The 15,885-nt window shown below is 39.3% G+C and overlaps 3 protein-coding genes across 7 annotated transcripts in view; all 3 read right to left on the bottom strand.

The window, feature by feature from the left end:
• LOC112163299 (M-phase phosphoprotein 9) overlaps positions 1–3,612 on the bottom strand; it is a 17,812-nt gene extending 14,200 nt beyond the window's left edge. For both annotated transcript variants that reach the window (XM_024299626.2, XM_024299628.2), the window contains exons 1-2: positions 3,460–3,612; positions 1,358–1,623 (exon numbers count right to left, since the gene is read on the bottom strand). In XM_024299626.2, coding sequence (XP_024155394.1) covers positions 1,358–1,587 — 230 coding nt within the window. In that variant the 5' untranslated portion in view covers positions 1,588–1,623; positions 3,460–3,612. The remainder of the gene's footprint in view (positions 1–1,357; positions 1,624–3,459) is intronic.
• A 1,454-nt stretch (positions 3,613–5,066) lies between these two features.
• On the bottom strand, positions 5,067–11,058 carry LOC112162743 (cyclin-dependent kinase 2-associated protein 1). Of its 2 annotated transcripts, none has more exons than XM_024298625.2 (4): positions 10,908–11,058; positions 7,710–7,810; positions 5,722–5,848; positions 5,067–5,652 (listed from the first exon to the last, which is right to left on the bottom strand). In XM_024298625.2, the coding sequence occupies exons 1-4, from the start codon at positions 10,978–10,980 to the stop codon at positions 5,585–5,587; spliced, it is 369 nt and encodes a 122-aa protein (XP_024154393.1). In that variant the 5' UTR covers positions 10,981–11,058; the 3' UTR covers positions 5,067–5,584. The 2 variants fall into 2 exon arrangements, with proteins under 2 accessions (XP_024154393.1, XP_024154394.1); XM_024298626.2 differs by lacking the exon at positions 10,908–11,058 and adding an exon at positions 10,396–10,657.
• A 1,210-nt stretch (positions 11,059–12,268) lies between these two features.
• The window catches only part of sbno1 (strawberry notch homolog 1 (Drosophila)), a 16,229-nt gene continuing 12,612 nt past the window's right edge, over positions 12,269–15,885 (bottom strand). For all 3 annotated transcript variants that reach the window (XM_036214458.1, XM_024299192.2, XM_024299193.2), the window contains 4 exons: positions 14,554–14,691; positions 14,328–14,404; positions 14,042–14,235; positions 12,269–13,647 (listed from right to left, as the gene is read on the bottom strand). In XM_036214458.1, coding sequence (XP_036070351.1) covers positions 13,505–13,647; positions 14,042–14,235; positions 14,328–14,404; positions 14,554–14,691 — 552 coding nt within the window. In that variant the 3' untranslated portion in view covers positions 12,269–13,504. The remainder of the gene's footprint in view (positions 13,648–14,041; positions 14,236–14,327; positions 14,405–14,553; positions 14,692–15,885) is intronic.

Here is a 15,885-nt window from a genome sequence, read left to right as displayed (position 1 = left end):
GAAAGAGAAGAAGAACCAGAGATGTCCCGATCCATTCAGAGTTATTAGATTTTAATAACCTGTCGATACCCGACCCATTACTTTTATTCATGTGAGAGAGTTTGGTGACTTTAGCTTCAGGGTCTTCAGAACAATTTAACATTTCTGATCAGATGCGATTCATTTTTTAAAAACAAATTCTTCAAAAAAAAAAAAAAAATATTCTAAAATCATTGTTTAGGAATAAATTTGATGATGAGTATTTCTGACTGCTAAAATCAGTTAAAACAAATATTAGTTTGATTGTTTTTGTGAGATTATGACTTTTTTCGTTGTTTTGATCCCCTTTTCCCAGAGCTTGCACTTTGTAGACGGTCCCTTGGCGGCCATTTCTACGTTCTCCTACAAAGAAACAAAACTTTTTTTCTTTTTAAATCCCTTTTTAGATTATTGTTTACGTTAGAACAAACAAATAGAGACACTTCCTGTCCATTTTAAACATTTCTTAAAATAGTTAATATGCTATTATGTCAATATATTTTTGAACTGTTTTTATGCTCAAACGAGTCCCGTCTTCTGCTCCAGTTTATGTCAACTAAACGTCATGAATCTTTCATGACATCCAGACTCCTAGCAGAACATTTATCTGTGATAAGCTTAAAATACACAGAGATGATTACAGTTGGGTGAAAAAATTGTAGATCACGATATAAATTGTTTTATATCACAATAATCATTTTATTCACAATAAAGTATATTTTCAAATATTCTCTGAAAAAAAGACAAAAATGTCTTTACTTACTTTTCTCTGACTTTATTTTTTTATGTAACATTTAACTCAATAGATATGAGAACCATCACAAAAATTTAAAGTTTCTTAGTAATTTTTGCACAAAAGTTTATCAATAAAAATCACCAAAAAATGTAATAGAAGAGAAAGGACGTGTATCGTCATATAACCCAGTACTAGCACTGATCATAACCAGGACTGGAACTGAAACTGCGTGATTGGATCGGAACATCCCCAGAAAAACATTAAAATCCTGAAATGTGATACAAAGACGGTTCATCGGAAGAACGGAAGCTGATAGTCAGCTAAAATAATAGTTAAATGCCAAATTAGCCTGAAAAACCGAAAAAAGCCCAAGTTAACCAAAATAGCTAGCATGTAGCTGAACTATTAGCTAAACTCCAAGATAGCCTAAAAAATCTTAATAAATGTCAAAATAGTTCAAAAGTTAGCAGAATACCATTATAACTTTCAACTTTACTACACTCTGACTCCATATAATATAAAGTAAAGACTAATCGACTATTAAATGAGTCTTTGAGTATTGTATTAGTCGACTAATCGGGTCAGCCTGACTTCGTTCCTTACCTGATCTTATTGCACGCTGGTGTGAGGTCCACGGTTCTGCTCTCCACGGCGCCTCCTTTGGTCTGGGAGGGCCTGCGCCGCTCGTCCGGCACGGCCGGCCCCGAGGCCGACGTCCCCTCGGAGGACTCCAGGGAGGCCTCGCTCTCCTTCCCGCCGTCCGCGCTGACACGGCCATGGCTCAGGGCGCCCGAGCTGGACACGTCCTCAGAGATGCTGTCATCTGTGGACATGTTTACGGGCCCACGTGGACGGGGTCAGTCTGACGGCTGGAACACAGAACGCCACGGTTAGCAGGAGGTCCCACGCTGATGGAACCGGATCAGGGAGAAACTGGACTGGAGCGTTACAACAATCAGATCTACGGAAACGTGAACCTTAAAAACTGGTTTCAGTCTATTAGTGACTTGATCTGATATTTTAATGTGGTTTTATATTAATAAAATGTCTCTTGTCTCACAGCCTAAATGTAAAAACTAGGAACAAAAATCGATTATAAAAAAATTAACTAATTAATCGCAAACCTGGAAAAAATTTATTGCGTTTACTCACTGTAATTTTTTTCAGTCTCAGTATCTGCCGACCGCTTATTGTCTGTGAATAATCACAATATGAAATCACACACTAAACAAAAAAACAAGTAAACAAGAGTGAATGTCAAATCCATTGACATCTTAGTTTGATAAAGTTGTCGTTTTTCCACATCAGAGAAATCATTATTAGAACATTCTAGCACACCGTATGGTCACATGTGATCATTTTTGATAAAAATAAACCTACTCTACCTCAATGGTGCATTCCAATATCAACTATTGATTTATTTTATTTTGAAATTATTTTATAGATCGATTTGATTAACACCTTGACTCGGACAGATCAATCTGGTCGGATCAATACATCTATTTAGTCCATTACTAGTTAAACTAGTTAAACTATGAATATTCCTACTTTAAAGACATAAAACTTGTTTTTAACAACACACACTTATTTTAAGACATAATATTTCCAACTATGCGAGCAATTGACCTAAATATGATAGATGATCAGATATGATTACAAATTAAATATTCATACAATTAATTTGATTTGGAATTGTTATGTTTAGTCTACTTGTTTACTTACTGTATTTTATTGTCTTTTTCGACAGAGGTGTTACCATCTTAAATAAACCCAGATGGGTTTCTTGACGTGTTTTTACTTTTCTGTATTTGTATTTTGTTTGTTATATTGTGTCCTTTGTATTTGTGTAAATGAATAAATCAAATTGTCAACACTTATAATGTTACCAAGACTAATTCTAAATAAGCTTAAATCCCCTCCAATTAACAATTTTACACTCAAATCAAATTCCATTAGCTCTATTGGAAAATGTTTTGAATTATAGCCAAAAAAAAAATCTTGTATTGTAATTTCTTTACTGGTTATGACGAGATGGATAATTTCTCCCGTGATGTCTGCAGAAAAGCTCAGATTTCTGAGCTGCATGTAAACGCATCAAACCAGGTTTTTAAATCTGGTTTTCCGCAATTAATCCCAGGTTATTTCATATTTCTGTGCTCATATAAACGGTTTACAGTCAGCTATTATAAAGCAAAAGGTGTCGGGTTATAATGTTGACTTGCTGACCGTCATATTAAGATGAGATTTAGTGAGAAGGCGCAGAAAATCCCTGAAAACGGAGCAGTTTTGACACGTGTTTTCAAATGTTGACATGTCCTCCATTCACTTCCCTGTTCGTCTGATGGAGGATCTCTGAACTTTATCGGATATTTAGTCAACACAAAGACTGATAATGCAGATTTAGCTGGATTTGTTTTTTCAGGCGGGAAAAACACCAAGTTGCGTTTCCCGTTTCGGAGAAAACACCCTCCGGTAATGGGTGGCGGGAACTACGGGTAAACTTTGCGCCCGTTACCGTCCGTTATCTGCAGAAGGGAAACAACTAACGAACCAGGTTAGCCCGCTAAGCTAGCTCAGTTCGGCTAAGTTATGACGGGTTCGGAGGCGCGGGGTTAGCAAACACTCAACTACAGCCGCGTGCCGCACGACATGCTACCGACAGGAACGTGGCGGGAACGGCGACGGTTAATCCGCAGCTAACCTACCCGTTATCCCGGGTTATCTCATCCATATTTCCGTGTGAGCTGTCAGGCGGGCTAGCTGGTCGCTGGTTGGCCGCTGCACTGCAGTGTTTGCTGGCTGCTGTGGCGTTCACAACCCGCGCGGGGATTGGTCAAACATCTGTCTGAAATGCGGGGCGCTGATTGGTCGGGACTTTCACTCTTCGTTCCTATTGGTGGTCTGAACAAAAAGGGGCGTGTGCATCTGTTGGGACCACAGCGCATGTGCAAGAGAGAAGCTTCTCCTTTCTGGAAGTGAAATATTGATATTAAAAGAATGATGAGGAAAGATATGTTTTATTTACTTTATTATATAGAACTAGAACAACGAAATAAATATAACAAGAAAAACCGTAAAAAAATTTAATAAATGTTAACTTTTAATCTTGTTATTTAAATTTAAAATAACAAGATATAACATCTTTAAAACAAGATTGCATTGGAATGCACATTATAAATGTAAAATGATTTTATATATATATATATATATATATATAATCAAACAAAAATGGTCAAACTGAATGGGACTTCAGGTTTTACACATTAATTTATCTTTACTTTTGTAAAAATCCAATTAATTCTCATTCACTCTTTTTCAAACTAAGTTACTGCATCTGTTAAAATTACAGATTGCATCGACATAAAATTCTGATGGAAACTGCCAAGTCATTATTTTAAGATGTAAACTGTTTTGAATCATTTAAGGAGTCCCTCAAGGATCAGTCCTTGTTCCACTACCTTTAGATAACAACATTGGCTTGATAAACATTAAAAAAGATAATTAACATGCTGTCAAATATGCAAATTTTAATGAGAAATTTGCTGTAAAATTATGTTTATACACAAATAGACAATTGAGAAATTGGGGGAAACTCTACAGAAGCATACATTTGTAGATTAGCTTTTATAGAAAATTATTCAAGGAAAAATATTTTCAATATTACCAATTGACAAAAAAGAATGTGGACTAATTGATTATTAGTTACACACATTAATTAGAATAGTAAAGCTAAAGTCGCATTAGTTGTCACACATCTATGTGTGCAAAAATTGTTCTCTGCATTTGTCCCCTTCCCTGGGGGAGTGGTGAACTGCAGACACAGACACAACCAAACTTTTCATGCCGAGTGTCAAATGGGGACACACTGGGTACCATTTTTAGAGTCTTTGGTATGACTGGGCCTGGAATTGAACTCACAACCCTACAATTTCTGGGTGGACACACTACCACAAGGCCATTGGGCGGGCAATATATTATGACATAACTTTATAATATAATGTAATATATCTGTTTCTATGCAGACGACACTCAAATTACGTCACACTCCTGTTACCTTTAAATTTGCTGTTTTTCTGCATCTGCATTAATTATTTAATAATCCCAAATTTTAGTCAACACCAAAATCAATGAATTCATTAACTAAATGGAACACTATTTCCATATTAACAGTTTGAACTCACTCAGGATATTTTTAAACAAACTGTGACTGATGTTTATTCTGAATTTTTTTCATCTCATTTTTCCACTTTTTTTTCTTGATGTACTTGAGGTAAAATAAAAATAGATCAAAGCAAAGAATCACCATGACAACTGTATTGAAAATACAATTTATTACACGTAGTAATAAATACATACAAAGATGCAAGTAACAGCATTTTCCTTTTTTTTGTCTCCATTTAAAACCAACTGAAAGATGAAGAAATGCGTTTGGCACGTCCTTCCCTCCCCGACTCCGCCGTGAGCTGCAGAAGGTCCAAACGGACCGAACACCATGAGAGGAGGAAACGTAAAACACTAAAAAAGAACCTGATCTAGTTCTGTACATGTCATGCATAGTCTACAGTTAACCAATGGGCCCGTTTGCATGCAAAAAGAACAGAAATTTAAACTAAGATCCATGAAAATGAACCATCTTTTGTTTCACACAGAACGGATTGAAACTGTCGGGGGCCGTTTTTATTTTAACATCACCCTTCATCTCTAGGAGTTTAACTTTCCGTCTTTTCCTCTTTTACTTCCTCCCTGCCAAGTAATGCCATGCAGGTTTATTTTTCCGTTTGCTTTTTGGTGAGGTGTCGTTCTTCTCGGAGGAGGAAGGCGTGTTCGCGGCTAGGATCTGGCGTTTCGCTCCGTCTCCGCCAAGCATTCCCGCACCAGTCCCCTGGCGTGGATTATTCCTGCCCAGAGGGATCAGAGGGTTCAGCTCAGGCGCTGAGGGAAACCTTCAGGCGGGGAGCGTGACATACCTCTTTTCAGTCTCTCCATCGCGCTCTTGCTTCCAGCGTACGTGGGCCTGATTTCCTTCCCGAGTTCTTCGATGATGGCGAGCAGCTCTGCATATTTGTTCTGAGGCACTTGACTGCCGGTGGAGCCCTGAGGTTTGGGGAAAGAGGAAGTTCCATTCTGGTTAGATTTAGATAACAAAATAAAAGCCTCAGGAGAATTTGTGAGATTTGAACTTTGTTGCTCTATGAGTCTTGATGTTTCATGACAGCTAATATCCACCCTTAAGGGTAGTTTTGACGAAGGCTGAGTAGTTCAAAGACCGCTTTTAACAGGACTTTCAAAATAAGATGCACAACTCTTTGATTTTTGGGGAAAAAAACAGATATCTCTGAGTTATCTCATGTTTTTATTTACAAACGTTCATATTTAAACCCAAAAAAATGATAAAATGTGAATATTGACACTATGTGGAAGAATGTGAAATGCAATAAAAAGTGGAAAAGGTCAGCCTTTGAACTGACCCAAACCAGGAGAATCGAGAACCATAACAGTTCTGTAGAAACTATCGTTTAAGACACTACGACGGAGTATTAGGGCCACCAATAAAAAAAGGAATATTACGAGTTATTTCTCATAAATTTGCGACTTTAAATCTCGTAAATTTCTCAGATTTAAAGTAAAAAATCTAGCCCAAAACTTTTAAAGTCATAAATATACGACTTTATTCTCGTATATTTACAAGATTTAAAGTCCTAATTTTAAAAATAACAAAGCAGCCCTGATACTCCGTCGTATGACACAGATGGAGGCATCAAAGGTAAAAAAAAACAACCTGTGAATTATGGAGTCAAAACAGGGCCATAAATATTTGAAACCCAAATAAAACATTTTGAAAAAAATATTTGTGTTTGGCCAAAAAAAATGTAAAATGTCCAAAACTTTTTGCTATCCTAAAATAAACTTGATTATTTTCAGCTTCAAATGTTCTGAATTTTAGGTTTCAAAACTTTTTTTTATTTCCATTATAAAATTTTTGTCCCCGTTGTGGAGCGTTGGGGCGGGGCTAACCTGAAGAACCAATCAAAATGGATGAGGGTGGTAACTTCAGTCCCGGTGCGTTCACTGACTCTGAGAACTGTGATCATTACAGTCAGAAAATGTCTGTATTGTCTGTACTATCATAGTCTGAAGTTGTCCCGAGACAGGGGTAAAAAGCAGTTTTATTGTGTCCAAAATGCCGTTCTAACCCATTCAAAGCGCCATCTTATTGTGTTAAATACAGGCATAGAAAACATCATAGAAAACTGGAATTTTCAGATTCAAAAATGAAAAAAAAAAGGTTTGAAATTGAGTTTTGAGACGTAAAAAACAGAACTTTTCTGTTGAAGCTGAAAATAGTTACGTTTATTTTAGAATAACAACATTTTTTGGACTTTTTACTTTTTTTTTCTTGTTTGTTTTATTTTGGTTTCAAATATTTTTGGCCCCAAAATAGCTCCATAGTAAACGGCCTTTATGACACAAGTTCATGATACTGAAGAAATTATCTTAAGATTATAGATCTGAAGTTTCTAAATCCAGTCCTGGAGGGCCGGCCTGACTTATCTGCCTGGATCAAGTGTGTTTGGCCAATAAGGAGCTTCAATAACAGGCTGGGTGTGGCCTTACAACAAGCTACGACCTGATTGGTGAGAGTGGTTGCCATAGAAACTCAGATTGACTCGGACCAATCACTGCTGACTGATGCTGTCTGGTTCCAACATGGCGGCATCTATATCACGAATAAATTATGACTCTAGACGTGATTTGGTTGGAGGTGGAACCATTTTCTAAGGATGACGTCACACTCACTTGCTCCAGTTCTCACATACAGTCAGTGACAGAGCTGCAGCTGTAACATTTAAACCCTTAAATCCTCGCCACGTCTCTGACTGAAGGTTTGGAACCACGGCCGCGTTCATTCGGCCCTCAAAAGGAAACTCCGGCGCTCCTCTCAGCCTGAACTCACCTGTGAGAATCCCAGAGATGGAGGTCCGTAGTCGCTCAGCAGGGGTCTGTAGGACTGCAACGTGGCCAGGTTAGCAGCTGAGGCCGACTGAAGGTTCCCAACTGCAGGCAGAACATCAGCATCAGAACCAAACTCCACACCAGACCGTCTCCAACACTCTATTGCTTTAAAACATCCTCAAACAGCAGAACTTTATATCTGATATGTTTTTAGTTCTGAACTTACAGCAGAATCACAAACACACATTTATGTTTGTTTACCAGAATCCTTTCTGTTCTAAAGCGTTAAAAGAGGGAATTCTTTCAGATGTTGACACAGACTTAAACTTTTATTCATCTCTTTGTGGACACAAATGTTTAAATCACATTAAATGTTTCTGCATGTCACAAACACTTCTGCTTTGAGCCTGTTTTTCCTTCCGTTTAAAGCCCTCCCAGAGGGCTGGTTTTGATGCTTTTACCTCCTTAAAGTTTAAAGAAAAACTAAGAGCGGAAAGCACGCGCATACCTAGAGTAGACTCTGGTAAGGAGGAGCGCCACACCGGGGAAAGTTACTGATTAAATCAAACTTTTGAGTTATTTTATTTATGTTTTCTTAATTAGTGCTTTTATTTTTTTACATGAAATATTCAAAAATTAAAGAAATATATACTGATTTGGGATTTGGCGCGCCCTCCAGCAAACGCCCGGGGCAGGCCCTGATCTATACTTCATGGATCTATCCTACATAGATCTATTGTAGTGGATCTGTCATACATGGATCTATCATAGTGGATCTGCCATATGTGGATCTATCATAAATGGATTTATTGAAGTAAATCTATCATACATGGACTATTGTTGTGGATCTATTACACATGGATCTATCTTAGTAAATCTATTGTAGTAAATCTATCATATGTGGATCCATCAAACATGGATCTATTGTACATGGATGTATCGTAGTGGATCTATCATACATGGAATAGTCTTTGTAAATCTATCGCAGTAAATCTATTGTACATGGATCTATTGTAGTAAATCTATCATACATGGATCTATTATAGTGGATCTACCATATGTGGATCTATCGTAGTAAATCTATCATACATGGACTTTTGTTATGGATCTACTATACATGGATCTATCTTAGTAAATCTATTGTAGTAAATCTATCATATATCAAACATGGATCTATTGTACATGGATGTATCGTAGTGGATCTATCATACATGGATCAGTCTTTGTAAATCTATCGTAGTAAATCTATGGTAGATGGATCTATCGTAGTAAATCTACTGTAGTAATCTATCATAAGTGGATCCACAGTATGTGGATCTATTGTACATAGATCTAAGTGGATCTATCATACATGGATCTATCGGAGTAAATCTTCCGTACGTGGATCTATCACGTTGATCCTTGCCAGCTTAGATACCGAAATTAAAGACATACATGGTTCTATTGTACATGGATCTATCAAATCTCCATTGCACACTGATCTATTGTACATGGATTCATCTTTCAGGAATCTATATCACGTGGATCTATTGTCCATGGATCTATCAAATGTCGATCTATTGCACATGGAACTATATTTCATGAATTGATAACATAAAGATGTGTTGTACGTGCATCTATCGTACATAGATCTATCGTAGTGGATCTACCGTACATGGATCTATCATAGTGGATCTACCGTACATGGATCTATCATAGTGGATCTATCGTACATGTATCTATCATAGTGGATCTACCGTACATGGATCTATCATAGTGGATCTACTGTACATGGATCTATCATAGTGGATCTACCGTACATGTATCTATCATAGTGGATCTACCGTACATGGATCTATTTCAGCTCAGATGAGGAAAACAAAGAGGTACATGGATCCATCGTTCATGGACCTATCCTACATAGATCTTTTGCATATGAATCTATCCTGGATCTATCGCTCATGGATCTACGTGTAATGAAGCAGAGCAGGGAGCATGTGACCCACCGATGTGTAGTTCATTTGTACCAAAAAGATTTTTCAAACAATAATTTTTTATCTGCTCCCGATTCATGATTTGAATAAAGAAATTAAACTGTGAGATTATTTTTCTTTTTATATAAATACCAGAAAAATGCAACAACATTGTGTTAAAAACACAATTTTAATTCAAATTGGTCACTAAAAGCGCTGTTAAAATAAGACAGAATATTATTATTATTTATTTTGCAGAATGTGAACTCGCGCCTCCTCTGCCTGCAGTACCGGCCCACACCAGCAGGTGTCCTCGAAGAGGCAGAAACTCCTCCGAGGCGGATCAATCGGCAGCTCCGACCGAGGAGCATCATGGAGGAAACGGAACAAGGCTGGCTCAAGAAGACATAACCGATACATTTTTGTCACCGTGTAACGGCACCCGCCGGGCGGGACCGCGACCCCGGACGGCGGGGAACCCCGTTTTCGGAACCGCCGCGCGCTCGTTTCTCACCCCCGCCGTGTTTGTGCGCCGCGAGGAGCCGCGGATGGCGCCCTTTTACATTAGTAATAATGGCGGATATGAATTAGCCTAGCTCCCAGGATCTGACCCTATATATATAACTGGACAAAAACTACAGACACAGTCTTTCTCCAGGTATTCTCCGAGACCCCGAATTTAACACTCGATGTAGCGGGCGGACGGGGGGCTTCCCGCCGCCGCTTTGCTCTTACCCTGGTTCCCTGAAGTTCCCGGAATGTGCTGATGGACGTTGGGTTTGTAAGACATTCCCAGAGACATGGTAAATTAAAGAAATAAAAATGACCCGAAATTCAGTGAAGCGTCTGTCTCTCACTTTTTGTTTACAACAGCGGCACCGGCAAATATGGCCGTCACTTTATATTGACACCCACTGGCTTTCAGCGCCGCCGCCATCCGCGCGGCACAAAACCACTTTTAAACATCTTTTTACACATGGGGCGCACGCGCACGGTGGCGCGCGCGCGCCTCCATCACATTTAACACAAAGTTTGCTCCAGAAAAAATAATAAAATAAATAAAAGTGACACTTTAAAAAAAGATTTTTTAAAACTTTAACCACTTGGAGATTTTACCCTCAAACCTTATTTTAGGCTTTTTACGGTTTATTTTGGACACTTTTAAAAATAAAAGTCAAAGTTTTTTTTTTTTTTTTTTTTTAAATCACGCATTTCATTCCCGCGCGGGTTCGCGGGAGTTTTGGTACCTGCTTTGGTCTGGGGAACCACGTCCATCCCTCTAGACGCCCGGAACCACGTTCTGACCAGAACCCGAACCATGTGATCCTTACTCACTCAATATTTCCCATCAGGCCCCGCTCCCCGCATGGTTGGCCCCCGGTGCCGTCCGGGGCCCCGACATTCAGGAATATTATTCATTTTACAAAAATAATAATAAAACTTTGGACTTTTAATTTACGAATCTTCATTTAAAAATAATTAGATATTTCCCATCATCCCTTTCATCTGACTGTTTATTATTTCTGTTTTAGTAACATTTAATAAAAATATTACTTTAAAATAAAATGCAGACACATTTCCTCAAAGTTTATAAAAACATATTGCAAAAATATAATATAGGTAAAAAAAAAAAACGTTTAAATTTTGGTTTTTAAAAATGTATATTTAAAAAAACGAAAATATTGCTTAAAGTTTTTTTTATTTTCAGCATCCTAATGTGTTCTTTACCCATCTAATTTAGTTCAAAATCTATTTTTTTAGATTAAAACTGGATCAAATTACACATTAAACATAAAATACACTCACATTTCCTCAGTTTATCTTAAATAGTTCAATTTACTGCAAATAGTTTAAAAACTGACTTCCAAATTAAAATGTGTAGGAACTTTTATCACATAAAATTGTTTATATTTTTGGCATTTTATTTTAAATATGAACACATTTTATGTACTTAAATTAGGTCAAATTGCATTTCTTACAGTGTCAAAGTGGGAAATATAAGACTTAATAGTAAAATGAATATAATCACACCTTTAAGTTTATTTTTAATGTTAACATTTGCTGCACAAATGGAACTTAGATAAAAAATAATGAATTTTAAAAAATTACATTAGTCTTTACAACTATACATTATATTGTTAATTCTTGGAATTTTTTTTATCTTTAAATCCCTTTGATGTACCAAATTTAGATCAAATTGAATAAAGAGGATACAAATAAAACTAAAATAATCAATTTTCTTCTTAGTTAATCTTAAATATCGTCTTTTTTTACCATTTATCTTTGAAAATCGAGGAATTTCAAACTAATAAATGTTCATGTAAATCTTTGCTTGAATGCATTTCCATTTTTAAAAATATTTTTTGCATCTTTTACACATTTTACATACCAAGTCTTCAATTGAAATTAATTTTAGAAAACTGTCGTCGCCAAAATAAAAAACAGAAAAAAAATACACATTTAAGTCAACTTTTTTTCATATTTAAAGTTTTTAGGTTGTAAATGAATAATTAGAGCAAAATTGATCTCAAATAAGTCGTAAGTTTGCTTATAGAAAGCATATTAATGCATTTCTAGAATCTGATCAAACGTGGTGAAGCAGCAGAGGTAGAAGTATATCAAGCTTTATTGAGCGTTGCACTCGTTCATGTGGGCTTTCTGTACACGTCCTGTCAGTAGTGCGTGGCGTGCATCCACGGGGACAAACGGAAGTCTTTTTTTAACACGGCGAGACGCTCGGCGCTGCAACATCCCAGCAGGCAGGAGGAGCAGCTTCCATCAAGGTGCACATTCAGGTTCAGACAGACGACAGTCGGGACGACTTCAAACTGTACAAATGATACAAACGGCAGCAAAGCGGAGTAGCAGGTCGAGGTTGCATTTGAATACGGCGCCGTACAGACCCCTCCCCCCACACTCGATGCCCGTTTTAGTGCAAACCTGATGAGGTGTTTGGCGCTGAAGCCGTGTGAGGGCGCGAGCAGAACGTGCACACCACAGGAAGTCTCTGAAGGAATTCTGGGTCTTTGTACCGACTGAACCCTGAGCAGATCCAAACTAAAACGACTCGAGCTCTTCACGTCCAAAGTCTGGATGATTGTTCTCAAATAAAAGCCTGGGGGTGAAAGGTCACGGAGTGCAGGAAACATTCGCCACAGAACTTCTGATTGAGCGTGGAGCCGAGAATGAACAGAAACAGAGCAAAAATATACAGAAACAAAGTAAAATATACATTTGTGGAGAAAATCTCCATCACTGGAACACGTTTCCTCCTACAGTCTTCATCAAATGAACGTCTCAAACACAAAATGCCCTTAAGTGTCTGCTGCGGCGCCACCTCAAGGATCCGGACCGAACTGCAGGAACCCTGAACAGACGGAGACGAAGGCACGGTCCACAAGCTCCTGCGGCGCTCCTCCAACAAACTGAAACCTAGACTGAAAACGAGAGGATGGGGGCGGAACCCACTGATGATGTTTGGGTTTGTGCGGAGTAGCAGGACAGTTCCAGGGACCTTTACTGCAGCGGGGCGGGATAACTTCCTGTCAGGTGGGCGGGCTCACGTGTTGACATGGATTGTAACGGAGCGTTTACTCGCAGTGGTTCTGGATTCGTTTCCGTCCGGCTCTGGCCTGAACGGAAACTGGAACCACGAGTCTGTGGCGCTCTGAACGTCAGAACGGCGCCGGCCTCCAGCTGGAGGACGAGGGCGTCTGGAGGTCAGGGTCAGAAGTTCTCTGCACAGACCATGACCCTCCAGGATGGGGGGGTGAGAGGCCGCAGAGCTGAGGCCTGCAGAGACATCGCTGCGCCAGAGGGGCGGAGCTGCGGCCGGGGCGGCGGACTACGTGATGAGGACGTGGCTCAGACTCTGCGGGTGGAGCTGCTGCCTCTTCTGCTGCTCCTGCACCGCCAGCTGCTGGCTCTGGTCCGACGTGGACAGCTTGTTGATGAGCGGCGAGACGCAGTTCGCTGGAATGATCAGACCTGCGAGAGAAGAAGACGCCATCAGGATGGGAGCAGGTTTGGTTCTGGGAATCCGGTCCACTTTTGTCATCTGCGGTCAACGCCGCAGAAAGAAATGCATGGATGCACAAAAATGTGACGGAGCACAGGAAGCCTTTCGAATCTGCCAGACTTTCAAAATAAAAGCACATGCCTAACACCCAAACCGCTAAAGTGCTGAGCATCTGACGAACCTTAAAATGTTGAATTTAGAAAACAAAAACAGTTTCAAATCCCCTCAAAAAAGTAATCAAAAAGAAAGCGTAATGTGCGGCGATGGAGCGTCCCGTCATGATGACTTCCTGTCTCCAAACAGAGCAGCAAGAAGCAGAACCGTCTGTTGACCCTTCAGCTGTCCGTCACACCTTTAACTTACCCACAATCCTCTGCCCGTCGTCGGTCCGGAGGCGCACGATCTGCACCTTCACGTTGGTTCCTCCCACCGGCGTCAGCACCTCCTCCAGCTCGTTCCACACGCTGAGCACCGAGCCGCACAGGACGTAGTAGGACCGGCAGCGGAGGCCCACCTCGCACTGCAGGCCCACCGACGCCTTCTTACAGTTTCCACGCCTGCAGCAGAGAACAGAACCGTCAGCGCCGCCCGGAGGAGGCCGGCTTCCTGATCTGGATCAGGACCGTCCGAGAGAAGGAGGCGGACCCACCAGTAGGCGTGGGAGCAGATTTTTGCAGACAGCGTGTACTGGTCGGTCCAGTGCTGCTTGGCGTCTTCTGACAGAACCTGATAGAGAAAGAAGACGGTTTAGAAAACTGAGCGCTGGAAGAGAAAGCAGCTGCAGAACCAGAACAAACGGATCCTGGCTTTAGAAGCAGGACGCTCCAGAAGGTCTGATCCTCTGATGGAGGCCCACAGGAGCAAAGGTCCGGTACCTTTTTGAACTTCTTCTTGATGTCGGCGTAGGTCTCCAGCTTGAGCTGCCGACCCGTGTTGGGCCGGTACACCAGGAACAGCCTCTTCTTGGGGTTCACCTCCTTCACCAGGATCGCCGTCTTCTTGTTGTTCCTCATCTAAGAGTGAAGCAGAACTTTCAGTTCCTCAGAAGCGGCAATGGAGCTCCTCTGATGTAAACCAACGTTTGGTGAATTTAAAGATAAAAATAAACATCATGAGGAACAAAATAGGCGTTCTGAAAATAATCTGAGGATTTAAAGGGGAAACACGTTTCAGCATCAAAAATAACCAAAAGAAGAAATAATTTTAATCAGATTTTTATTTAATTTTACTCAGAATCAAACCCAGTGGATCATTGTTTTCTCTTTTGAGTAAAAGAAACAAAAATTAATATTTAGTGAAAAATCTGAACTAGTTTCACTCAAACTGAAGCTTTAAAAAACAGATTTTTTATTTTATTTCAGACTCTTCCACTTACAGGATTTTTAAAGTTCAGAGTCTGATCAGATGACAAACACTAAACCAATCAGGACACAGTGTTCTGATCATGTGACTGACAGAAGAGGAGTTTGGTCAAAATCTCCTCAAAAGCTCCAAAGTCTGGAGATGTTTTCAGGAGGAAGCAGAAACCGTTTCTTCAAGAATATTTATATTTGACGACTGAAGAAAACAAAATTTTCCTGATGTTTCTGCTTTGATGCTAAATGAAGATAACATTAGAGCTGCAGCGATTTGATGCATGTTTGTATCAAAGAGTTGAAACATTCAAGTTGAAGTTTTAACAAAAATACTGGAGAGAAAAAACAAACAAGTTTTTCTGAGAAGAGAAATCTGACAGAATTGATTCTTTTAGTGGTTGGAGGTGAAGAACGAATCATCATGTGACCTTCTCATCAGGGTTTCTACAAGCTTCTTAAACTTCATTTTCAGACTTTTTAAGCCGACGCATATCAAAAATTAAGACCAATTTTCAGTATATTTCCCATTTTATTTATTTATTCCCTATTTCATGATCAAACTGTAGCTTCTTCTCTTGTTTTTGTGATCTGAGCCGCAAGTGCTTCCTTTTATTCTTCAAACTAGTGGTCAGCTTTAAGCGAATCGCTGCATAAGGATTTGTTCTGCTGTTTATTTCCATCATTTGATCAAAGTAAAAGTGGCTTAAAACAATAAATAAATTACATGAAATGTGAAACAGAAGTTTTAAGCAGCACAATTTTTAAGGCGTGGATATCAACTTTATAAATGATTATTTTCAAATTCATATATTCAATACTTTAAAGACTTTAAGACTCAAAAGGTTCCCGGGC

Source organism: Oryzias melastigma, linkage group LG12 (assembly GCF_002922805.2).
Source record: "Oryzias melastigma strain HK-1 linkage group LG12, ASM292280v2, whole genome shotgun sequence".
NCBI lineage: Eukaryota > Metazoa > Chordata > Actinopteri > Beloniformes > Adrianichthyidae > Oryzias > Oryzias melastigma.
Note: the sequence above shows the minus strand (reverse complement) of the source record. Positions and strands in the feature narration are given on the sequence as shown.

Coding starts and splice junctions, on each gene's coding strand:
- LOC112162743 (XM_024298625.2), bottom strand. CDS start 10,980: ATGGTTCGGGTTCTGGTCAGAACGTGGTTCCGGGCGTCTAGAGGGATG. Junction 5,849..7,709: donor CATCTCTGGGATTCTCACAG/GTGAGTTCAGGC, acceptor CCCAAACCTCAG/GGCTCCACCGGCAGTCAAGT. Junction 5,653..5,721: donor GATGGAGAGACTGAAAAGAG/GTATGTCACGCT, acceptor CCCTCTGGGCAG/GAATAATCCACGCCAGGGGA.